Below are 24,922 nucleotides of genomic sequence, written 5' to 3'. Positions count from 1 at the left end.
GCACACAATTGGCAGAATGAGCTGTTGTTTTCTGTGGGCAGGAGGCGCGTGCACGACCTGGCACGCACACTGCCACAACACTCATTTGCCTTCACTAACTTAAACACATTGTAGCACTTACATCGCATACTTTCACTGCCTGTGCATTTATGTGTGTTTGTGTGTGTGTGTGTGTTCCTTACATGTGTGGCGTGTATTGGAAACAGGCTACATCTGTTCAAGCCTAATGTGTCTGGCGTGATTTGGATGACGCACAGTCAAATGAACTTAAAACTGTCAGTGTCCTCACTTGTATCTCACAGCTCAGTCCTCAGGACGTCAGCAGATGTTTTTTCATCCGAACTCTGCTCCCTCTCTTCTCATCAGCTCACTCGACGACGATGATGATGAAAAGCATCAACATTTCCGCGGTGACAGAGCGAGCGCTTCATCCTAAATAGTTTTATATTTCGCATTGTTAAATGGCTTCTATATCCATTCCTCTGTGTCGCAGCAGTTGGCGGCTGAATCACATGCAATTCATCCATTATAGTCGACAGAGTCCATGTACAGAAAAGAACAAGGGGTGATTGTCTCGCAGAAAAAGTCTGTGTCTGGAAATCCTTACAATCTCTTAACTTTCAGTGGAGGATGGGTGCATAAAATGTGTGTAAGTGACATTTTGATTACAAGGACAGTCAAATACAGACATACATTCTGTTTCGCTAATGAGACCAGGCTGTGACATTTTGATTTTGTGTCATTATTGCAATTCAGAAAAGGTCAAGGAGGTTAGGAGTCTTTAGCTGCTAAACGTGAAAGACATTTTTCCCATGAAAGAGATGTCTTCATCTCAGTGGCAGCTTTACAGTGATAAGTCAGGCCTCATGGATCGTCCGATGTGACGGTGCAGAGATATACCATCTTGTGGTTTGTCATTTAGTGAACTGAAATCTTGTGGCTTTGCAAGACAAGAGGTTTTTTCATAACAGGACAGATTGGTAAATAAATGAAACCACTGATTTGTACAGTGAGTGAAAGTCAGCTCTTTGAATGATGGGCAAGACTGACGTGAATGAGCTCATAAGGAAATTCGTTGCGAGGTACAGCTTTAAAGGAGATATGTGTAAGTTATCTCTGCTGCTGAATGTGGTTTCTTACTGGCAGCAGGTGGTCATGTTTGTCGCTTGACAAGACCTTTGACCATCTTTGCATTTACAAGACAAGAGGATATAATACAGCATCTAAGCAGTGCTACATCTTTACATCAGATTGGAGGGTACAGTCGGTCACCATCAGAAAGTGACGAAACAGGCTGGGGCAAGCTTGGTTGCTAACTTCAGTAGAAGAAAACGTGATAGATACAAGAGTTAACACTTGGGTTTTTTCTACTTTCCACTGCAGGAGACAACTCTTGGCGAGTAAAGGAATGAAGTTTGATGCTGAACCCGCAACATTTCTTCTAGACTGCCAAGTTAAAAGTTGCGAACGCTGGCTATGTGCCAACAGCAAAACTTTCAAATGGCTCCTTTAAGGTCCATATTTTTTGAAAAGTTGAAAAGCTGAAAAAAGCAATTGTGTCTTATATTTTTATTTTTATTTTATATTATGTATTTATTTATTTTTTGCCTTATTTAAGGCAATGATCTACCAGTGAGATCATTTGATTCTCTAAACATATTTCTGTACACCAAATATGAAGCTAGGGCCAGAAGATGGTTTGCTTAGCTTAGCAGAAAGACTGGAAGCAGGGGAAGACACACCCCCCTATAAAACCACAACTTGTCATTTTTACACTTTTTACCATTTTTCACTTTCTGTAGAAGTTAAACACACAAGATATAATATGTTAATTAGCTTTGGATTAATGGTAGATGGGTCATGTTACTTTTAGACACAGCCAGGCTTGTTGTGTTCCTGTCTCCAGTAGTAATGCTAAGGGAAGCTGCTGGCTTTAGTGGCACTCTTCTCATCTTTCGGCAGCAAACTAGCAAATTTCCTATGATAAATTACCTCTTAATCTGATTTTAGCCCACGCTGTGACTTATTGCAAAACTTAAGTACAAAAGTGTATGTCGCAAGAAATGTTTTGGGTTTTTGACTTTGTTTTTTTTTTTTGACTGAGACTTTCTTGTGTGTTTGAAGTTTGCTTCAGTCCAAACCCTCCGACTAAAGTCTGAGGGATATTTGGTCCAACAAAGGAATCAGACTTGAGGGCATCGGGCCTGTCCTGTCCTGTCCTACTGGGAGATGAGTCTGTGTGGAAGCTGTAGGTCTCTCATTAACTCATCAGTCACACTAAAGGAGACCATTCACCATCAGGGAGACATGACCTCAAATAACCTGCAGAACCGGTGCTTGTTTCCTTTGTCAGATGCCTGTGTTTCTTATTGACTTTACATCTACTTGTGGTACAAAAAACAACAAACCATTTTGTGTTGTATAACATCAAGTTCAACTCAATATAAAGAATCTGTCTCTGTGACTTTACATTGGAAACATAGTAAATAAGTTGGGACAGATTTTTTTTTTCTTTCAGTACGCTTTGCACTTGTGCTCTGTCTGCTGGTTTCGTATGGAGGTCTTTGCATCTCTCTACAACCTCTAATTTCCCGGGGTCACACAGGGGGCTCCTACGCTCGCTCCCACACACCAATTGGCAGCAAATAGATTTATTATCTTGTTTTGAGACTGGAGATGTATTGAACATTGGGTCAACTGCTCTCTGCTGTGAGGCATCCATATCTGTATCGGTGTTTACAGAGCTTTCAATTTGGCTCTCAAAAAAAGCTTTAAAGTTGGAACGACTAGCAGCAAAATCAGCTCATCCTCCTTCAGGAAAAATACCCACAATCCCCTTATCAGGTTGAAAGAGAGAGGACAGGAGGGGGAGAGGGTGAGAGAGGAATAATTACAAATAGGGTGACTGTTGCTATTTTTAAGCACAGTGGGTGCCGCAGCAGCTAAGTTTAGCTTTGTGTGTATGTGTGCCATCGCAGAGGGTCCTGAAGTGCAGTCAGTCAGCTCAGCTCAGGTTTACAACCTGCTCCAGGTCAGGATTAAGAAGTGCAGCAAATACAGGATTGATCTCTGCTGAAGAAGTGACACACTAGGGCTAAGTTAGGACACATGGTACAATGTGAACCATTAAGGAACCATATTTACTGATTAAGCTTAGATTATGTTGAACGCAGCGATGTTCTGAATAGCAATGTCAGCTGAACTACTTGTAAACAAACCTGGTAACTGAGCGGTAGTTTAAGTGCCTTGCACAAGGGCGCCGCACAACCTGTAATCAGTAGTAGTGTCACTTACTGTACTCTGTGATTTATGTCCTCCTCCTGCCCTGTACCCTCCCTTCCTCGGTTTCCCATTTCCTCTGCCCTTCTCCTTCAGTCACCTTCCTCATCTCCGCTGTCACTCCATCATCTCCGGGGTCCTCTAGTACCAGTTTTACATTTTGTATGTTTTGCTCTTATTGTCACTCCATAACTATCGGTTCTCATCAGATAAATCCAGCGAAGAATGAGTCTTATCTCACAGTTAATATTTACTTCTGGGCAGCCCACCTGAACAGACTGTGAGATATAATCATAACAAGATACATGTACATAAAATATTCCACTAGATATCTTCATCCAAGGAGGATGGAGGTTAGCCTGCATCTCTCTGCCTCTGGTTAATACTACACCACTCAATGCAGGGACGCTCATAACTCAAGTCCACCACAGCAGCCATAGAATACAAATCAGGGGGGCAGCAATGAGCTGAATAATGACACCTGTGTGTGTGTGTGTGTGTGTGGGTGTGGGTGTGTGTGTACATGTACGTGTGTGTGTGTGTGTGTGCTTGTGTGTTCCAGTGACTGAAGGTTTATTGCTGGTGACATTTTAACCCTCTCTTCCTGTACTCTAACAGTTTCATTACATCTGTCTATAGAGGTAGAAAGAGCAACTGGGAGAGAAAGATTTTGCAGATAAGACATAGTGGTCAGTGCACAAAGACACCACCGTGTAACTACTGATATTACTGAAGATGCTGTAGTGTAAACCCATCTTAATGAATAAGGATGGTGATATTATATATATTGAAAAGACCAAAACAAACAATTATTGTATTAGCTGTGTAGCAACAGTCCTCAGATATCTTGTTATAACTCATTACTTGTGCTGTGACATGTTTCTATATTAGCATGAACATGGGTGCTGTAATTTATTTTGATTCCATGTTCACATACACTGGCGTGCTGCTGTAAATACTCACTAGTCCAACAAAAGTGTATTCATCCGCCGGTGAAAATAGTCCCTAACAAATACACAATTTATTCCTCTTTGAGTAAGTTTTACTAAAAAGCTGCAGTGCCCAGCTGTTTTAGGGAATTACTGAGCCTTTAAAAATAATGAGAGTTTATATTTGAAATTTAAAGATTTTCGTCATCCATGCACTGATTCTACATGGCAAACACAGTGATCAGTAGTTTCATTTTATCTATGTTGTTTATTCTCATTTTTACTTTATGTGCCTGTCCCTGTCTGCCCATGTGCTTCCATTTTTTTCTAGTGAACCCAGCATGTACTCATTGAACCACACACCCATTGATACACACACAGGGTGGCCGTTTTCAAGTGCAGCTGGGCGTGAAGTGGAAACCCTGTCACTTCTTATGGTCCAGTGGCGTCTATGCTCACCCGATACTGATGTTGAGGTTATGACAAAGGCATCTCTCTCTCTCTCTCTCTCTCTCTCCCTCGCCTCCTCTGTACAACAAATGAGAGGGTGAGCTGAGGACATGAGATGAGCTAATACTCACCGTGTGGCCACACTATTACATTTTCCAATAAGTGTGTGTATGTTTGTGTGTTAGCGTCAGGGCTTAGGCTTGGTCAGTCCACTGGGAGTCATATTTTACATTTATCTGCTTTTTGTCCAGCATCAGTACAAGCTGGCCCTGTGTATCTACACCAAACATCCTCCTCAGATGACCTGCTGTTTCTGCACTCTCATACTTGCAGAGACAAGAGTCAGAGTCGACGCAGCACTCTCTAGTGGAGCAAGGAGTTATATGGGTGTGTACAAGGAGGACTGACAGTGTTGATACACTGTCGATCAGCTTGTCTATGTGATCTCTCCTCAAAGGGATGAGGTCTGTCTTTGTCTGCTCTGGCAAACCGATATATTTACCTTTTATTAAATATGTCAGTCAGTCTTGTTTGGTTATCTTGTCTTATCTTTTCCAGATCTCTTCCTGCTATTGAATAGGTGTGGTGTCTTAAAGAGCTGCATATGCATCTTGTTTGTTTGAAGAAATAACCCCGATGATGTCATCAGTGTTATCTCGGCTTGGGCTTGAGACTTTAACTCTTAAACAGTAGCCCTGCATTACAAATTGCAGGCGTGAGGTTTCAAATAAGCGGACATCCAGGAGTCTTAGGGTGCTTTAACAAAAGATTGCATTGAGTCTCACTATGAGAGTTGTAGTGTTTTTAACTTGACCCACACATGGGACTAAAACTTTGACTCTTTTTTAATGTGTCTCTTGTGGGTCCCACAACTTTATGGGAGGATGGAAAGTTTTGTGTGCTGCTTCTGAGGAAAGAAAAATAGAATAAACAGTTTAGTTACACAACAGATTCCAGACAGTCCACAACATGAGATGTAAATCAGTAAAAGAGAATGGTACGTCAGATCATTACAGGTATTTTTGAATTTGGCTCTAACTAATGAGCCGAATGCTTTTTGGCCTTTGACATGTTAACAAGTGAGTGTGTTGGCTGTCTGAACTCTGATTGTTCTTCAACAGGCTTTTTGACCTGCTAACAACTCCTGCAGTCTGGCTCAGTTGATTTATGATATTATCTTTGTGGAGTTGGACAAATCATCCTTAAAGATGCCACGCTCCTTGATTTTAAATTGTTGAAAGGACGTGTTTGTGGAATATTTGTAGTTTTTTTTAGTTTAAAGTGTGAGTTTGGGGAATCTACATTAGTATGAAGTTAGCATATGTTACTTTTCTCTATTGTAATGCACTGCATTATTTTGCTTATGCAGAGGAATGGTGTTGTGTGTGCACTGAATCAAAGGCATTTGAAGCCCCTCTCTCCTCTCTGCCCTCTCCCCCAAGACCAGATGGTGTCTCTTTAGGCCATCTAATGAATATTGATATGAGGGGTCTTGGTTAACAACAGGGGGGTACACATGCCGGGCCAGAGACCCCCAAAATTGGCACTTAGTAAAGGTCTGCTTTGAGGGGACAGGGTGTGGAAGGATTTATTCCTGAAAAAAAGGGAGTGTTTGAAACTTAAAGGGCCACATCACCACAAAACAAAGTGGTTTTCTTATGCACATAAGCTCCCTTATGTCCCATATTGATCAACTGTCTTCCAGAAATTAATATGGATTAGGAGATAATGAGTATGAATTAGCCGTATGAGTGATGTCATCCAGAGGATACGTCAAGATTTAACATGAAGTAAAAATATGGTGGGAAAAGAGCTGTAAAGCTGATAGACGGAGATGAGAAGAGGAGATAGAGGGAAAACAAATGTCAGGAGTGAGGGAGTGTAAGGTAAAGAGATAGACAGGTTAATCTACTGGCAGCATTAATCCTCTGGCATGGCTCCCGTGTCTAAAGCTGTTCTCCTGAAGGCCCTGGCTTATTCCAGCCCTGCTAACCCTGAAACTGAACCACAGCCAGCACCCCGGGCTGGTCAGTCTGACCCCTAAACGCTGTGGTGGAGATTTCCTCACCGAAGAAGCTTAGTATCCCCACCTCAGTTTTCAAGTGCCAGTACTCCTGTGTCCTGTGCAATGCAAGTAAAAGTAATTGTGTTACTACCCTCCAGCTGGTCCGGGTGTATGGGCCAGCTGTAGCCCCCTGCTGTTTATTCCCATTGGGAATAAACATCCATTCAGAGGCCAAGTGGATCTCTGCACCAGAGAAACAATCCTGGAGCACAGCACCAGTTGTATGTTTGGCACAGAATCAGTCTTTTGAGCTTTTTTTTTTTTTTTCATGGCCGTGTTGTATTTCATACCCTCTGCAGTTTGTCAGGAAACATTAGTAGGCACATAGAAACTCATCCACACACACAGCACCATTAGAGATGATGAACTGAGGCTATGTCAGCTATTTATAACTCAAACTAGACCTTCATGGCTATAAGGCTAAAGAGCAGACAGGCAGAGAAAGGGAAAGAAGTGAAGTGGGAGAGACTGGCAGAGAGAGAGGGGTGAAGGAGGGCACAGGAGAATGTGACACAGTGATACAGAAGAGAGGAAGACGTATAGTACATTGAAATGGTTGCCTAGCTTTTGACTGTGAGGACACAACCTCTACTGTCAAAAGTAGCCCCTGTAGCACACAGATAATGAGAGTCAGACAGATGCATGACGCTGAAGGCTTTCATTAGGGAAGGGACAATGACAAGTACAATTTTATAACCCTAAAATATATCAATGATTATAGTGTAGTTGCAGCTTTTATTGTACTCACAGTTGGGAGTGATGACAGTAAACACAAATAGGAATGCCTCCAGTGCTGCAACACATTTATCATATCAGAAGCCGGAGGGGGCAGTTTATTTAAAATAACAATTGTGACCCTTTGACTCTTGTCAAAGTTTACATCTATGCACTTTTAATAAAGAATCTTTTCAACTATGTTGTCCAAGTCTTTATAATGTGTTTAATTTTTCATGTTATTCCAGTAATTATGAAGGTAATATTTTACACAAAGATGAGCTTTGAAATTTTCTTATTGACAAAAGTATCATCTTGCTGGCACAAACAGAAGAAACACAATGTAGACCTGTAAAAAAAAGTGGTTCCTAGAATCTCAGGATAAATCAGATAAATCTAAAAGGTCACGAATTAAAAAGAAGGGAAGGGAATACAAACCTTTTGTCTGATTTTTATCTTTTATGGCTGTGAAATTTGTTCAGATTTATCAATTTAAAGAGGGAAAATCACTGTGGTTTAACAGGGTGTTCACATGGGCGGTGTGTAGTGCATATACACTCGCACGTGTGTGTCTATATTGAGAGACGTGGGGGTGGATGCCTCTTGAAAGCCAAACTTTGACAGCCGTTTTGCTGGCGGGGGGGTTTCTTCATTTGACAATAGAGAAGGAATTGCAATGGAGAGAGCCAGAGTGAGCGACCAAGCAAAATAGAGGGAGAGGGAGAGAGAGAGCAGAGGGGGGAGGGAGGAGGGTATCAGACTTGGGGATAAGGCAGCTGGGACAGGCTGCTTTGGCTGAAAGCAGATCTTACTGTGCACTTGTCCTTCCCAAGTCACTCAGACAGTCTGCAGAAGGCAGAGAGAGCCTCTCACTCCTGTCCATCCTCGGTCAATCCCAGACATTTTCCTTTCAAACTCTTTTATCATTTTTCTGTCCTTAAAGTTCTGAGTGTCTGGATCTTCTTTGGGACACAGACTGATTTTTTTCTCACAAGTGACAGAAAGAGGACTTGTTGGATTCTGCTTTGCCTTCCCACAGTATTTAGATTTTCTGTCTGCCATGGTGCTTGTGTAGGGATGGTGGTCTACTTGAGGAAGAGCCTCCGCTCTCTGCTGTCTGTCTTCAAGAAGAAGGGTGAGTGCTGACTCACGTGGAGGAATCTGTCAGGCTGAAGCTTTGACTTTAGGCTGCTAACAGGAATAAATAAATGCAGGTTTATGTAACATGACTAATTGCTTCAATGGAGGGTTTCTGGAGTTTGTTGACTTTTTCAATACCCAAGAGACTCCAGTTGCACTGTTGAGGCTATGAGGTGATGGACTAGTGTATGTATTTTATTCTAGTGGAAAGATGTGATGATATTTGAAGATTTCTTGTGCCAGTTGCTGTCTGTGTCTCTGTCTCACACAAACAAACAAACACTGTCACGCAAGAATTAGGGTTGAATGCAATTTGGGGGTCTCTCTAATGAGATAAAGGGCTTAACTGATTTTCTGGCGATCGTCTTAATTGACCAAAAGCCCTAAACCTTCTGCGGGGGTCTGGTGGACTCTAAGGGAGGGCAACTTGTCCCATTAATCCCAACTGTTGGTTACAGCACCTCATATGTCACTCATGTATGTGATGAACTGCTGAGTCTAGTGGAGGTCCTTAGACACTCCCTCAGTTCCTTGAGGGGAAGTCTTCCACACAATCCCAGGTTCACAATGACCTGAGATTTCCCACAGCCACACACAGGGGAGGGCATTGTGTCTGAGCCACCTCACCTGTGTGAATCCAGCAGGATAGGGGTGGGAGTGTCTGTTACCTTACACACACAAACTTGTACAGTATGTACATCCACACTCGCACAGTATTACCTAACCAGGTGAGACTGAGAGCCACAGTGTTGATAGTGACAAAGGAGGGAAAGAGGACACCACACATTGATCGTTGACTAAAGAAACAGCCACTTTACATGAGTGATTTTCTGTAGGTCATGCTCTCAACGCTGAAACCTATTTTATCATGCTTTATGTACTGGATGTACTGTATTCTCAACTGGAACATGATTGCATGAAATGCATGGGTATACAGAAGAATACTGTACTGTTTTAACAATTCCAGAAAAGGTTAGATCATTGCATTTCTGCAAAACCCAACGCTGTGTTGTGATATAACTGAACTAAAGCTGGCAGGGACACAGCTCCCCTTGGCCCTGCAAGCTTTGCCTCTGTTGACTGCTATCCAACTAGTACCAAATTTTATTTTAAGTGTGTTTTTTCTGTTTAGTCTCCACTTTGTTTAGCTGTTGTTTGACATTGAGTAAAGCCACCTTGAAGGGAGAGCCCAATCAAGTTCCCACACAGGACGTCCCGCAGCATCTTCACATACAGACAATCCAGATTATCTAATCCCCCGGGGACTTCAGAGGAAGAGAGCTACTGCAGGAGATTAGCCAGGGAATAGTTTACAGTTGAGGGTCAGGCTTGGACGTCTGCTCGCCAAACTGCTCGACTGAGGAGATTTGAAGAGTGTACACTCAAGCCAGGTGGAGGCACAGAGGATTCACTGCAAAGCTGCTAAAAGTTTTGGCAAATGTGTGCTTGTTGAGTATGTGTGTGTTGAGTTGGTGTAAGAAGAAAAGGAAGTAGCAGGGGAAAAACTGAAGTTACAATAAAAATAGTTCAGAGGCGCAGCAATAAGAGTAGCAGGAGAAAAGTGTTCACCTGATTGCAGCACATTCAGTGGAAATGATATCTTCTCTGTTTTTGCCACCAAATCTGTCAGTCAATGCTTTTTTTCTCCACCATCCTAACAGCTGGCCCAAAGGGTAATGAAGACCAGAAGAGGTTGGCGGTCCACTACACAACCTCGCAGCACCACCAGGAGAATGTTTTCATTGAGGGCAGCAGGCCACAGTACCTGGAGGACCTGCACACTGAGGCTCAGGAGGGACTGAAGATACTACAGCAGGAAGGTCAGACACATTCAGTGGGTCTTTACAAATATGAAAACACCTCTGTTTAGCCTGTATACACATACTAGCATATATTTGTGTTGTATAGACGTTATAGTCAGTATTATCAAGATGATTATGGTTTGTTGGTGGCTGTTTTCTCAATGAAGGTCACAAAGTAAAGGTTACCCAACTTTTTATCTATGATTACAAAGCTGAATACGGATGGGGTGTGAGTGTATTTAAATTCTGTGTATTAACCTTGTGCGTTTGGTTTACACAGAACACAAAAATGGAGTGAACTTCCCAGATGATGAAAGCATTGCTGTAAGTGTGCCAGACCTCTCTGCATCATTTTCCCTGTGTTTCCTATACACCAAGAGTGCCACCTAACTTAATACTGCCTTGTGTGTGTATGTACGTGTGTGTTTGTGTGTGTGTGTATGTGTCCCCTGCAGTCCTCAGAAACCCTCTGTCCAGAGCAGGATATCAGCTCCAAGGACAGAGGTGGCTATCCGGAGTCGATATCCACCACCGGGAATACTGATACCACAGTAACCTCCTCTGTGTCAACAAGACCTGTGCTCACACGCCAAGGTAAACAACAGCCCTGTTTCTGTTTGTGTGTGTAGAGAGGAAGCATCGACATTTCGTTCATCTAATAAAAATGTGAGCTAATCATAGCACTTGTAAAACCACTTTGAGTTTTGTTCCCGAGTTTACTGACTTCATGACGAGTTATAGGCATGTGCTTATTTAGCATGCACATCTCATTCCCAGCTGTGATGGTGCCTCTGCAGTCATGGTGTGAAATCAAAGGAAGAGGGACCTGACACAAACACACATACACTCACACACACACTCATACACGCAGCTGTAGCTTTTTTCGGTTGCTCAAAGGTTTTAAGCATCTAAAGGCAGCGATGTGGCTGGCTCTGCATTTTACAGCTGGAGGCAAAGTGTGCCGTTCTGAATGTGCATGCAGGAAGTTTGGTATTCTTATCATATTTCAAAAATCCCTTTTAAAATCCTCAAAAAAATTCAGTTCTCCACAGGATGAATTTCAATGCAATATCATGCAATGCTTCCATTATTTAAACAAGCTGTTCTCTTCCAAATACTTGCAAAGGTAACCCTCCTCAAATGCAGTTACTGTAACAGGACAATTTTTCCTTTCTCAGGTTCTACATTCAAGCCTCTGAATCCAGTGAAAAGGTTAGACAAGAGCAAGAAGAGGAGCAGGAGAACCACCATCATGGGTATTCCGAACCAGGTCCAGAAAGAGCTTGGTATGTTTTTAGCATTATCCTTGCATAACCAGTAGACACAATGTATCCTTTTTGGTAAACATGTTATTTACAGTGATCCACCATCTTTCCAGCACTGCACAGAAGCTCCACCTTCCAGCCACTTGTTTCTACCCAGCTCCCTCATCACAATGGACAAGTCACTGACAGCCAATCAGGTGTTGTCATCATTCCTACGGTTGATGGTGGGACTCCAGTAGCAAATAAGGAGGGAGCAAGAGTGCACCTTTCAGAGCTGGAGGTACAGTAAAGGGTTCAACAGACAGAACTAATTCATTTAGAATAGTTTTGACATGCATTATAGGTTTTGTGTTTTGTCAGTAACTTATGAATGGTCCTCTCTCCACTTCTAAGCAGGCATCCAAAGATGAACAGCTGCTTAGAAAGCACCTCCAAGCGATGTACCAGGATGAGCAGCCCCTCAATCACCAGGTCTTTGGCTCTCATCTCTGCCCCACATCCACCCTGAGACCTAAGTCTGTTGCTGTACCTGGCATGACCACTTCCTCCTCCTTCTGTCCTTCAGCGATGTTTAGCTTCCTCCAGGAACCCCAGGTAAGAACAAAATCAAGCTCTCAGTGAATGACATGGCCTTAGAGAGTTACTCGCCTGAAACTTCAGTCTTTAGTATCTTAACTGATTCTACCTTGACAATTCATGACATATACGTGTAAAACCTATTTTTTTTCTAGGGCCCAGTGATGTCAGTATCTCCTCAGGCCACTTACTTGTCTACGATCATCCCTAATGCGGTGTTGCCAGCCTCAATTGACGTCATAGAGATAGACCGCAGCAGCCGGACTCGTGGTAGTAGTGTCAACCATGGCAGCAGTGTCCGCACTGTAAGCAAAGGCAGCCTGGCATCCGGGGACTCATCAGTCAGCCCTTTGTTGTCCAGAAGATCAGATGGTGACGGTTCTCAGATGGAAACTTCCTGCAATGACTCCACGCCAATGCCGCCATCAACTTCGGGGTCAAACTGGAGCGAGTCACAGTCTTCAAAAACCATTATTTCAAACTCCTCTCCTGTATCCTCTAAGGGGAGCACACATAGTGGTAAATCCCATAGAGTGGGTCTCAATGGGCAGGAAAGCCAGCAAGAACACTCTGGTGGAGATCAAGACCTTGTCAGTGTACGTATCTCAGTTAGTGGGATTCGCAGCCCCAACAGTAAAAGTGAAAATTTTGTTGCAGATCAAGGATTTGAGTCAGGGTCAGTGACTGCTGGGGAGGATGCAAAGAACAAGCGCAACTTCACTCGTAGTCTTTCAGTTATGAAGACCAAGCAACCTCCGGCACCTCCACAGAGAACAAACTCTCTCCATAGTAACAAGATCAGGAATAACTCCAGGATTCTGGTGGAAAGCAAAGATCTTAATGACTCTGTGTCTGGAGAGATAGAAACTGGTACAAAAAATACTGCAGCAAAGGATGAGATTAAGTTGGCCACTGGAGATACCAGTAAGATCCCCACCCCCGTATCAAACTCTACTGGGTCTGGCTCTCCAGATGTTTCCTCCAGCCCCATGCAGACTTCTTCCAAAGATGCTGGAGGGCCATCAGAACCCCAGTCAGAATCCAGCAGCTCCTCCCCACAGAAAACTCCCTCAGAAGGTGGGAAATTTGAACGAACCATGTCCCCTTCCAGTGGCTACTCCAGCCAGAGTGGAACTCCAACACATTCCCCTAAAGGTATCTCCCCAACCTCCCCAGAAAAACAGAAGAAGAAACCAGTCAAACCAGAGAGATCAGTTTCTCGGGCCTCATCCTCAGCAGCTTCTCCTGCCTCCTCTCTTACCTCTCTATCATCAGGTACATCCGAGCCTGTCAATCCAGATGTTTCCACATGTTGCCCCAGTCTGCATCCACACGGAACTCCAACTACTGTTACTCCAAACGAATTCACACCAAATAACAATTCGTCAACTTTGAGAGTAGAAATTAGAGAGCTGTTGAACATCCCACCACCTCCCAAAGTAAAAGCACCATGTCCTCCTCCTCCAGAGACATGGGTCCACAACAGACGCACCTTCGAGCTCCTGTGTGGACCCAATGTGTGCCCCGATGTGAGCAAACACACTCAAAATCCCTCACAGATACAGGACAGCACAGTTAAACAGGCAGGAACCCAGACTAAAGCCAGAGAGGAAGTGCAAGTCTTAGATGAAAGACAGACAACTACAGTCAAACCTGTCTTAGAATTGTCAGAAAGCAAAACAAAGCCCAAGACATTGTTAGCAACAGATCCTGAAGGTGTCCACAAGGAGCCAGAGAACAGGGAATGCCCAGATACTGAAACAAAGGAAGTGGAAGCAAGTGCAGAGGTTCAGAGACAAGAGCAGAGTAGTAGCCCTGTAGTGAAGAGCCCCACAAATCAAAAGACAACTCCAAAGAAAGATCCCCCTCCTGTGATGAAGAAACCCATAACAGTACTGCACAGAGAGGAACTGATGTCAACTGAGCAGTCAGTAGAGATTCAGCAAAAGGACTTGAGTAGCAGTGCCACAACAGAAGTTCATATAGTTGTTGAAAACCATACAACCGCTTCACAGAGTGGGGTTATGGTTTTAGTTGATAAGAGTGAGAATGAGCCAGACAGACAAGAGGTCCCATCCATGCAGACACTTTCTGTAGAAGTCCCCAAAATGAATAAGTTCTCACCACCTCCTACTCCTCCCCCAGCATACCACCCTACACCTCCTCCCTCAAGAAAGACACCTCCCTCTTCAGTATCTATGCCCCCAGATGAATTACAGAAGGTGCAGGAGGAGATCCACTTTGTCGAGCCTTGCTGGCCACCTCCTCCACCTCCTTTGGAAGGGGACTCTGTCTTTGATGGAGGGGATGAGGTAGACTTTCCTCCTCCTCCACCACCATTTGTAACAGACAGTGTGCCAGATGTGGTGGACAGTTGTGTCAAACAGCTGGATGTCCTTAATGAGCACACTGTGGCTGCACAAGAAGTTGGAGAGACAATTAAGGCCTCAGCTGAAGCTGTGACATCTGTACAGGAACAAAATGTAGATTTGCCCAATGCTGTTCCACAATTAGTGGTATCTGACAACAAACCAGAGGTTGATGTGGATGTTTCAAAAACTAACACTGCTGAGGAGATTTCTTGCAGGCCAGTGCAGCATGTTTCATCTCTTTCAGACAACGTCCCATCTCCACCAGTAGAGGCACCTCCTTTACCACCAATTACAAGAGGAGAAGACCCAGTATCAGTATCTGCTTTAGTTCCTTCCAGCAGTTTGAGGCGTGACTCTATGAAAATTGAAGATCAGTCTTCCCCTGTGCCTCCTGTTAGTGCCCAAACTCCAATTACTATCCCAGTAGCACCCCCTCTACCAGCAGAGAATTTGACCCATGGGGTTAATTTCAGAAGGCAGCCCAGTGTATCAAACCGGGACACCCGGAGCAAGGAGCTCCTTTCCCGCCACAAAAGTGCACCCATTCCTAAAGAGGATGCTAACATACCTCTTGTCACCCCCTCCCTGCTTCAGATGGTTCGCCTCAGATCAGTCAATATGACTGAAGATCAGATGAAAGCTTCCTCCGAGGACAAGCCAACAAATGAGGGAGCTCCAGTTCAGGAGAATTGCCCAGTCTCAATCCCGGGACCTCAAAATATTCCACAAAAGCCTATCCGCAAGTCTCTGTCTCTAAAGTCTCCACCTCAGACACTAAAAACAACCTCTGTGACACTGAACACCCCTTCAATGCGCTTACAGGAAGCCATACGTATGAAAACTGCAGCCATGTCTTCAAGAGATGGTCTTCCCTCCAGATTGGGTGTGAGATCACCCACTTATGTGGGTATCAGTGAACCAGGAGCTCCATCTCTGAAATCAACTGAAGGATGTGACATGCACAAGTCCCCAGCTTCTACCGCCAGCTTTATCTTCTCCAGGAGCACAAAAAAGGTTGTCATAGAGACAGCAGCTGCCTCCTCGCCTGAAGCTCAGGCAAGTTTGAAGCAAAACTTGGCGGCCGAGCTCATGCATATGTCTGACCAATCAAGGGCTGTTACTTTCTCCAATGGTGGGTTGAAGTGTGACAAAGTTCCTCCACCAGTGGCTAAGAAGCCAGCACATAGCAACATCAGTCCTTCACAGCATCATCCCGCTTGTTCAGGAAAGATGGAGTTCAGTGTTGAAGGAAATGGAGCAATAGAAGAAATACAACATACAAGTGGAATAACACCTCCTGAGACAACAAGTAAGTGCAGTAACAACTTATAACCACAATGTTCTTTGATAATCTTTGCAAAAGTCATGAAGGATGATGTATGTAAACTATCAAGACTGAATCAAAGTAAGCTTAAATCAGCAACTCTGTCATGAAAAAGTAGAATTCAAATTTTAGCATTACCATGAAACAGTTAAACACTTGAACGTTGCATTAAAGAGCATACTTTGGGCTCTCCATGCCAGCAAGAGAAAATGTGCAAACACAGGCCCCCTTCCACTCAAATACAATATAAATTCTGATAGCTTGCCAACAGCTTTTTTCCAGTGCATGTCCCTCAGTCAGCCATAACCTGAAGCTCATGATCATGTCTCAGTAACTGAATTAGATTAGGGACAGAATACTTATTACATTTGTTCCCGTAACTGTATAATGGTAATGCCATAATGCCTAATGTCCTCTTTTCTTTCTCCTACAGCTACGAGAGTGACAGCAGACACAATTGAAACACTGTTTTGAAAGAGCATTGTGGTGATGATGAAATGAGGACCAGACTCATGCCAGAAGCAAAGTAAAAGGACAACTCACAGCAAGGACTGACATTACTGAGACATTAAGCTCAACTATCTGAGTGTTGTTGTGTGTTGAGTCTTCTCCAAAAGCCTTAGCCTGTTGGCCTTCCTAAATATTTATGCAAAAAACTGTGTTGCTCCCAATTTCTTATAATAGCTTTACTCTGGAGTATTTTTCTAAGCTATAGTTTATCTCTTACTAAGTCCCCTCAGGATGAAATGGTGTACATTGACTCAAGTGTAAATATTTGGCTTGTGTGAGATCGCCTCCTAGAGGTTAAATTAGGTAGTGGTCACTGCAGCTCAGAGTATGAAACTGTCTCAGCAAAGCATTTCTGTACAGAAATTTGTCTGTTTTTTTCCCTGTTGTAATATAATACATAATTTTCATGGGGATTTAAGCAGTTGTCAGAAAAGGGTGACAATGGCATCCACTACAGGACAAATCAGCATTTCATCGCCTTCTTTGCTTAAAAATCTGAGTGAAAGCACATGACACTCAGTTGTAGTCCTGGCTTTTCACTGTGTGGATAAACAGGTCTGAAATAGTATTTTATAAAAGGGATGCTGCATACTTAGAAGAATGAGAGAGGTTTTTTGTCAGTTAAGACAGAGGCATGTTTGTAAAGTTACAGATTATAAACCATGAAGACTTCACATAAAAGCCTCTGATTACAGCAACTGCTAAAATGTAAATTAGATGCTTCTACACAGTCCAATTCTTGGATATAAAGGGTCAAGCCAACACATTCTACGAAACATTTTTAGGAAACATTAACAAACGTATCCTATTTATTTATGTGTGATTGTTTCCACTAGTAGCACTGTCAGTCACCTTTTCCTACCAAATATGAAATATTTAAGAATCAATTTCATCTGAAAACCACTTTTAGGGCTATGGATGTGAAGACTGGCCCTGGATGATTGATACACTGGAGTAGACTTAGTGTGAGGTCAGTGTTTTTGTTAAACGTTCTCTATCTAAATCTTTGGCCGAGGCCTTTTTGATGGAAAATTCAAGCTCATCACTATTTGCACAAAATGTTTTCCCCAAGCAAAATCATCAATGAGTGAATTATACAGACTCTTTGTAATGGGTCAAAAATCTACATTTTGATGATTATAAAGAATTATGTACAGTTATTACTTCTATAAATAAAAACTAAGTGTATTAAATATGCTGTTTCCTGTATTCTGTCTTTAGAGAACTAGACAGACATCTATTTACCATATGATTTTTCAGGTTTTACACATTTCTCTCATCCACCACAAACATTAAATTCCTGCAGACCACAGAATTCAGCATTTATTTCATTTTTGAGTTGATGTATTATGTGATTATGACAGTTAATGTTCAGATATTGACTTCTGTACAACACTATCTTCAAATGCAACCGTCCTATAACATGAGGCAAATACATTTTTCCACACATCTGATGTCTGAAAACCCATAAAACCATTCTTATTAAGTAGGTTTGGCAGATTGGCCACTGCCCTGACATTTACCACATAGGGAAACACAAGTGCAATTTTACCCAGGACAAGTACTGAAACATTAAGTCCCTTTTTAAACACCTGAGATTCCTTATCATCTGCTACCAGAAATGAGCAGCTGGTACTTCAACAGTCAAACAATCAGTCCTTCTTTATCTGATTAGGCCCAGTTATCTCCGATTTTGCAAAACATTTGTTGCATGTGTAATTTAAGTGCATTAGTAAAACCATCAATCCCAAGTAAACAAAAAACCGAAACTAATGAATCAAAGGTTGATTAGTTACATGACCTTTGTTGTAAGTGGCTTATGTTTAGAGAAATTACATATATTTTTCCTTATGAAGTTAAAGCAAGGTAACAGAATTTTCTAAGCCAGTCCGAAGCATCTGAGACTTTTGGCATCGATGTCCCATGATTCTCTGAGAAAACATCCAGATGAGGTTTGACCATTGTTGCCATGGCAATGTGGTGATGAGCGTATTGTTGTTGTAAGGTGGTCGGCAGCAGCAGCTTCGTTGGTGAATGTGACGTGTGTGTATTTAACTGATGTTGCCTCCTTTCAGTGTCTTACATGTGATCTGTCCGAGTTTGGTCATCAGCTGCTTGTCTTTCCACTGAGCTACACACTCATCTGATATCTTCAGGTCAACCTGGAAAAAGACAGAAGAAGACTCAAATCATTGTGTATACATGGTGCACCCCCCTACACACACAATATACTATTATTCTATTTTGGGAAAATATTGCTAAATATTAACACATTAGTCCATGTCTTTAAAAGTTTAAACTAAGAACTGCTCTAGTGGAATTTACTGTGTTATTCTTTCACAACAGACAATGACTTGTCATAACACGAAAAGCACAGGTGTCACAAAAAACATTAACAATGGCTCCTTTCTATTAAGTGAAAGTAAAATCTGACTGGAACGCACCTGTAGTTTCTCCCACACCTTCTTCTTTGGGTTGAGTCTGTCAGCTGCTTTGCCCGTCTCATACCCCTCAACAAAGACCTGTTCCCCTGGTGAAGAACCCTCTGGAGGGTCTAGAGGCTCCACCCTCCTGGGTTCCCCCTCACTAGAAATCAGCCAATCAGAGAGAGTGAAGAAATTAAAATATAAGGCTGAGGGACAAGCTGCATTTGTTTTTGTGCAAAAAAAAAAAAAAAAAGACATGGCACTCACATAGAGGCGCATAGCAGCATGGCTTGCGACTCGATCCCTCGCATCTTCTGGGGTTTGAGATTGCACAGCAACAACACCATTCTGTCCTGCAGGTCCTCCTGTGAAACATAGGCCACCAGCCCGCTGACTACCGTCCTCGGCTCCGCCTCGCCCACGTCGATCTTCTCCAGGTACAGCGAATCAGCGTCTGGATGCTGAAAGTTGGACAGAGAGGAAACCCAGAGTGAACACAGAGAAAGAGGGCTGTGATACCGATGCATCATCTCCAATCTCATCGGTCTCAAAACACATATATCCATCAGATGATCAGACATCAAGTGACATCTTAATCTCATACCTTCTCCACACTGATGATCTTGCCCACCCTGATGTCCAATCTGGAGGGGGCCAGCTCATCGTCGTCTCCTCCTCCTCCGCCTCCTCCTGCCTTGGCACCCTTTCCTCCCGCTTCTAATCTCACACACGGAATCGACAATAAGTCTCCCCATGCGACAAGCTGACAACCCAAAACTCATTCTGCTATATGACTCTGCTATATTTGAGTTGGATATAAGTCACATGAGAAGAAGAAGACACAGTAAAGACAGGGGGTTAAACACGCACTTGTCTTTGAGGGGTCAGGGTAGGCAGTGTTGGTAAGCTTGCGGAGCTCAGGCGACTCAAACTTCTTTCTGATTGGCTCCAGCAATTGGTTTAGTGCGACTTCCACTGAGGCCTTCAGGTCACCTGGGTGGATCAACTAACAAGTGCAGAGATCACAGATGATTACACCAGAGCACAAAGAGAAAATTCAACATTTTAGCAGAAATGTCTTTAAGAAGCGCTTTTATTCTTCTAACATTCCACTTAGACTCTTGTTTACCTCCTCAGCAAATTCCTTCTCCACCTCCTCAAACACTGTGTAGACTTTGTCTCCACCCCACTTGGGGTCTCTTTTGATGCAGAACTCTGAAACACACATGGATCCCAAATATCAACTCATTTTTATTCTTTTCACAAGTGGAGGAGAAGTCAGAGACAAAGATAACAATAAGGGATTAAAGGACGAGTTTTCTACCTCCACGCAGAGGGAAGAGGACGTATTTGACAAAGGAGAGGACACCGTTGTTCTGGATGTTGCCTGGCTCACAGAAAGCCTTCTTCAGCTTCTTCTTCACATCCTCTTTGGAGTCCAGTAAGTCAATCTTTGACTCCTGCAGCCACAAAAAAATTGTAAATTGACGACTGCTCACAACCATTAAGGCAAGTGCTCATATAAATATTAACTTTTTTTCTCTGACAAATAATATGTCTGCAGGCTTACTTCTTCTGAAGAGCTCATCTTGGCTCCTGTCAGTCCTGGAACCATTGGGTTCATCAGATGGGCACGTTTAGCATAGCCAAGAGAGGGCAAGTACTGGAGACAAGAAGACAATAGGGGTCAATTAAAATTCAGTGGTCCAGTTTGGCGAAATTTCCTCTAGCAAAGCATCCTCGAAGCAAACTGTAATTATATGTTCTTTTCTCATTTCAAGGAAAAAAGGGGCTGTTATAAGTACATAACAGAGAGCTTCTGAAAAATTAAAATGGTTAATTTTTTACAAAAGTGAAATAGTCCTAAAAAGTCCTGCTTCAGTTTCCCTTTTTCTTCGTTTCGTTAACTCCCCTTCACATCTTAACAGTCTCAACTATTTTCATAATAAACAAATCTCAACACATCTTTAAAATTCAGCAGCTTTGACTCCTCCTTCTGTCTGTCGCCTCGTCTCTCCCCTCTATGTGTGTATCTCACTCACTGACTCGAGTCTGAGAAGCATCACGTCACCATCAAAATTGAATAATTATCAATAATTATTAGGTTATAGGCGCGGGTCCGAACAGGATGGCGTCAGGGTCTGGATCGAGACCATGGTCCACCTGTTAGTGACCTCTGCTTAAATTTTATAAATCATATCCAGAAATTCATAAGATCTCGTCCTTGTGACGTCAACACTCGCAGTGAATCTCAACTTGCTATACACATGAATTGTAATCAGATTTTTCTGTCTGTCTGAATTTCCATTTCAAGTTCAACTTGTTCAACAAGAAGCTGGTACCACACCAGCTACACCTGCATGGATCAAGTTCCATGTCAGATAAACTATGTGTTGAAACTGAAAGCGAAGAGGTTTGAAGTGTCAGTAATGTAGGGAGGACAGAGGGTGAAGGGTTCAGATAAATGTGCCATGATGGAGGGGAGCGGTACCTTCTCTGCCAGGGTGAAAATCTTCCTCTGGTCAACTCCTCCAAACTGGGCGTCCACCTTCAGGTACTCCTCATCCAGAGCCTGAGGACAAAGACATGACACATTTACTGCTGCAGACAAGATGTGAGAACACATTAGTTATCTTAATTAAAAAAATACTTCTATTTTGAGCATTTACATATTCATAAATATATTAAATACATTTAAATTTTGGTGAAATTATATTCATAATTTGAGTTTGATTTGTCATCAGGTATATAGCCCTACTTATATTACCTGCAGTCCAGGGTAGAGCAGACCGCTCAGCAGAGGATGCTCCACCTGTTTAACGACCTCAGCTCCGGCCTTCTTCGCATCATGCTCTGTCACCATGGAGGACAGGCGGTACACATCCAGAGTGTACTCTCTGACAAACGTGAAAACAAAGAGGGATAACATTAGTTTAAGTTTGACCTGCAGCTATTAATAGAATATAAAGTTATAGAGAACATGTCAGGGCAGTCCGAGAGCAGCGTCGGCCCAACTGACCTGCTGAGCTGGTAGTCAGTTCCTTTGACAAACTTGAGTTTTTCCAGAGGCACACCAATGCTCTCCAACATGGCCTTGATGACCTGTTCGTAATACTTCACCCTGAGCTCCAGCAGCTCCCAGGGGGCTTTCATGTTGTCGAGGTAGGCATGCAAGTCTGCAAACAGAATAGTGACCTGAGGAAAAGAAAAAGACACAGAAGGCAGACCTGTAAGCTCCTGTAAAACAGGTGCACAGATTAAACTGAATTCTCAGTTAAAGACAAGATGCTCACTGGGATGCACCCACCTCACATCCAGCCTTGAGGAAGTCTGCTATCTTCGACATGGGGACAAAGTAAGCGACATGGGGTTTGCCTGTGGTCGCCGTGCCCCAGTAAACCTTCAGCTCTCTCTCCTGAAGAACCTGCTTCAGCTTCTCCTCTCCCAGGACCTCCTGCAACACACACACACACACACACACACAACCAGAGATTCATGAGACCAAAAGCCACAGATGGACTCCAGTCACTGTGAGTGAGGGTGTGTCTGTGTCTGTGTCTCCCACCTGGAGGTTCCTGGTGATGAGGTCGAACTTCTCATCCGGACTCAGCTGATCTGCCATGGTGCAGTGCCTCCTGACTGAGAAGACAGCAGTTCGAGAGTTGTTGAGTGAGCAGCAGCAGCTTTCTGAAGCATATGTGAGTTCAGACTCTTTCTAATCACTTTCAGTTTAATGTGGCCCTTGGCGACAATAAACAAATAACATGGTGACATTTTTCAGAGCTGACTTCGCTATTTCCCAACATTATTTACAATTTCTCTCACCAAATCAGCGCTATGGTGGGCAGCTTCTGTGCCGAGTTTACCAGCCGACTATAATAGTTGGTAAAAGATATTACACAGGTTGTAGCCAAGTAAGTCAGCCACTGAGAGAGGTGACGTTAACGTCAAACCGACCTGGAGGTTGGAGTAACGTCACCCTCGTAATGAATCAACCGGCCGGTTAAGGCTATGGAGCTAGCCAGCTAGCAACAAAACCATGTGCAGCTGCCGTTATCTAGCTCCAGCTTCGGGTCTGCGACCTGCTTGGTAGCTACATTTTCAGCTTACGTGACGGCAATATCAATCTACCATAAAGTAACACAGTACAACCTGCTGACCTACCTCAAAACCTGACTTCGTACGGCGAGACGTGGGTGAGAGAAGCCGGCAGGGTGGACCAGTCAGTGTGTTGCATCAGCGACAGCTTCCGCTCTGCTATCGACTCCCTGCGGACTCCAGGGGAAAGCAATCGAGTGTAGATCGCAGCGCCTATGACTTCGAGGTCCAGCTTCCATTGGGATCAAATATTTACTGAAATAAACATGTTTTCTACGGCTGGCAAGCAGAGGGCGCAATGTCAGGTAATGATCTGTTTGTCAGACAAATTGATTAAATGTTTAGGGGGAAAAAACGATGTTGTGGGGCCCAAAACAACCTGCCCTCTGTGCATTATAACATCCCATAGTATCCCATGGGTGTAATACATCCACGATTCCCTGTAGCCTCCAAATTCAGTGTACACAACATACAGTGCATGGTTTAATAGAACACACAAATATCCAGAAAACAATAAGTAGTCCTGGGTTTGAATACATGTTGACTGTAATTTGATTAATCACAATGTGTGCACAATATAAAGTCAAATAATTAATGTATTAAAACTACATTTTCTCTATCATTTGCTTCAATAGAAAGCTCTGTCTATAAGAAATTAAACACAACCCAGAATGTGTTATTACACTCTCACAGCACTGTATTTATGATGGCTGGTCACCCTGTTAGCCTGACAACAGATAAAAGGCATCATTAATGAAGGGAAAGTAAACGGTGTGTGTAATTACAGCAGAATGCAGGACGACTGTGAGATAATTACAAAGGGGCAGAGAGCACTCTTCTCTCTGGGGGCCAGGCTCCTGTACCCCTGCAAAAAAAAAAATAAATAAATAAATAAAAAAGAGCAACACAACTTAATTTAGTTCAAATTGCATGTTTTATTCTGTCGGTGAGGGTGGATCCCTAAATCAACATCAGACTGGTCAGAGGACAAATATCGCAGACAAGACAGAAACAGAACAGCAGGTGTGATTTCGGGGGTGAGTGGATGCCAGTGTCCACCAGAGCACGGGTCCGGATGTGCCGGGACGTTCAGAGAGAAAAGTCGGCCTCCAAGCGGGGGAGCACCGGGAGGATGAGGTTCCCAAACGACGAGTCCTGAGTGATGAAGAAGCCGGACGAGTGGACGTGAGCGTGCTGCAGGGCGGCCTTCTGCTGGGCGGCGATGTGCTGCTGCTCCGCGCTGTCCCTCACTTCCTTCAGGCTCGGCCTGGACGACAGCGGGATGTTGGCTCCGGGGCTGTTCATGGACTGGTTCTGCAGCAGCCGCCTCTTCTCCTTGTCCAGCTCCGCCAGGATGGCCACCCGGGTCTTGTTCTGAAAGCCTTGTCCCGGAGGGTTGGCGGCCATGTCAGCTCAGCAGCGAGCGGGGTAAATAAAGGCTTCAGTCCATGGAGGAGACGGACTTCGCTGTTGGCCTTACTTGTTACGCTTTGCGTGCTCGTCAGGACAATGGAGCTGTTGCTGACAGATACGGAGCAAGGAGCAGAATTCAGTTTTTAAATTTCGGGGCTGAAGTCGCCGCTGTACGCGGACACAGTCAAACACTTCCGGCTTAAGAAGTCTGCCTTCAAAATAAAGGCGCATGAGTTCCTAAAGAAGAGCGCCTGTTTTATGTGATCATGTAACACAAACACAACTATCGATGATGCTTTAACAAGTACCATAACATACTCTCTCCCAATCTACACTGTGAATACAACAAAGACCGCAAACACAATGAAACACAATGATGTAAAAAAAATAGGACACAGCCTCCTGTTAAAAGTCTAAAGTGTCATGATTTGAAGCATTTCCTGTTTTCTTTTTTCCCAAATCAATTACTTTAATTGTGATTGTAACAAATTACACTTTTTAAAAAAAAAATTGATGCTGTTTCTTTAAATAGCTTCGTAAACACCTACATCATGTCTAT

At 43.3% G+C, this 24,922-nt stretch overlaps 2 protein-coding genes and 1 pseudogene across 6 annotated transcripts in view; 1 reads left to right on the top strand and 2 right to left on the bottom strand.

The window, feature by feature from the left end:
• The window catches only part of nhsl3 (NHS like 3), a 35,798-nt gene extending 18,179 nt beyond the window's left edge, over positions 1 to 17,619 (top strand). For 3 of the 5 annotated variants that reach the window (XM_071501099.1, XM_071501097.1, XM_071501101.1), the window contains 8 exons: positions 10,239 to 10,397; positions 10,660 to 10,703; positions 10,835 to 10,973; positions 11,558 to 11,665; positions 11,758 to 11,924; positions 12,038 to 12,238; positions 12,376 to 15,901; positions 16,350 to 17,619. In XM_071501099.1, coding sequence (XP_071357200.1) covers positions 10,239 to 10,397; positions 10,660 to 10,703; positions 10,835 to 10,973; positions 11,558 to 11,665; positions 11,758 to 11,924; positions 12,038 to 12,238; positions 12,376 to 15,901; positions 16,350 to 16,390 — 4,385 coding nt within the window. In that variant the 3' untranslated portion in view covers positions 16,391 to 17,619. Of the gene's footprint in view, positions 1 to 8,276; positions 8,573 to 10,238; positions 10,398 to 10,659; positions 10,704 to 10,834; positions 10,974 to 11,557; positions 11,666 to 11,757; positions 11,925 to 12,037; positions 12,239 to 12,375; positions 15,902 to 16,349 lie in introns of those variants that run through there. The other 2 variants (XM_071501102.1, XM_071501100.1) reach the window with 2 other exon arrangements.
• Positions 17,620 to 17,723: 104 nt separating this feature from the next.
• yars1 (tyrosyl-tRNA synthetase 1) lies at positions 17,724 to 23,187 on the bottom strand. The gene is made up of 14 exons (XM_071501103.1): positions 23,017 to 23,187; positions 22,418 to 22,491; positions 22,160 to 22,306; positions 21,872 to 22,047; positions 21,620 to 21,749; positions 21,344 to 21,424; positions 20,423 to 20,515; positions 20,177 to 20,312; positions 19,982 to 20,067; positions 19,723 to 19,858; positions 19,457 to 19,569; positions 19,120 to 19,313; positions 18,871 to 19,012; positions 17,724 to 18,588 (listed from the first exon to the last, which is right to left on the bottom strand). The coding sequence occupies exons 2-14, from the start codon at positions 22,472 to 22,474 to the stop codon at positions 18,478 to 18,480; spliced, it is 1,602 nt and encodes a 533-aa protein (XP_071357204.1). The 5' UTR covers positions 22,475 to 22,491; positions 23,017 to 23,187; the 3' UTR covers positions 17,724 to 18,477.
• A 678-nt stretch (positions 23,188 to 23,865) lies between these two features.
• LOC139634570 (SOSS complex subunit C pseudogene) lies at positions 23,866 to 24,574 on the bottom strand (annotated as a pseudogene).
• Between the last annotated feature and the right edge of the window lie 348 nt (positions 24,575 to 24,922).

Source organism: Trachinotus anak, unplaced genomic scaffold, assembly GCF_046630095.1.
Source record: "Trachinotus anak isolate AG129_WGS33_773 ecotype Australia unplaced genomic scaffold, CSIRO_AGI_Tana_v1 ptg000016l, whole genome shotgun sequence".
NCBI lineage: Eukaryota > Metazoa > Chordata > Actinopteri > Carangiformes > Carangidae > Trachinotus > Trachinotus anak.
The sequence above is the reverse complement of the archived record's forward strand: the minus strand, read 5'-3'. Positions and strand labels throughout refer to the sequence as shown.

What these genes read in the sequence shown, in the direction of transcription:
- yars1 (XM_071501103.1), bottom strand. Translation starts at nt 22,474, where the DNA reads ATGGCAGATCAGCTGAGTCCGGATGAGAAGTTCGACCTCATCACCAGG. An exon ending in TCATCACCAGGAACCTCCAG is followed by an intron (nt 22,307 to 22,417) that starts GTGGGAGACACA and finishes TGTGTGTTGCAG; the next exon opens with GAGGTCCTGGGAGAGGAGAA. An exon ending in ACTGACTACCAGCTCAGCAG is followed by an intron (nt 21,750 to 21,871) that starts GTCAGTTGGGCC and finishes CACGTTTGTCAG; the next exon opens with AGAGTACACTCTGGATGTGT.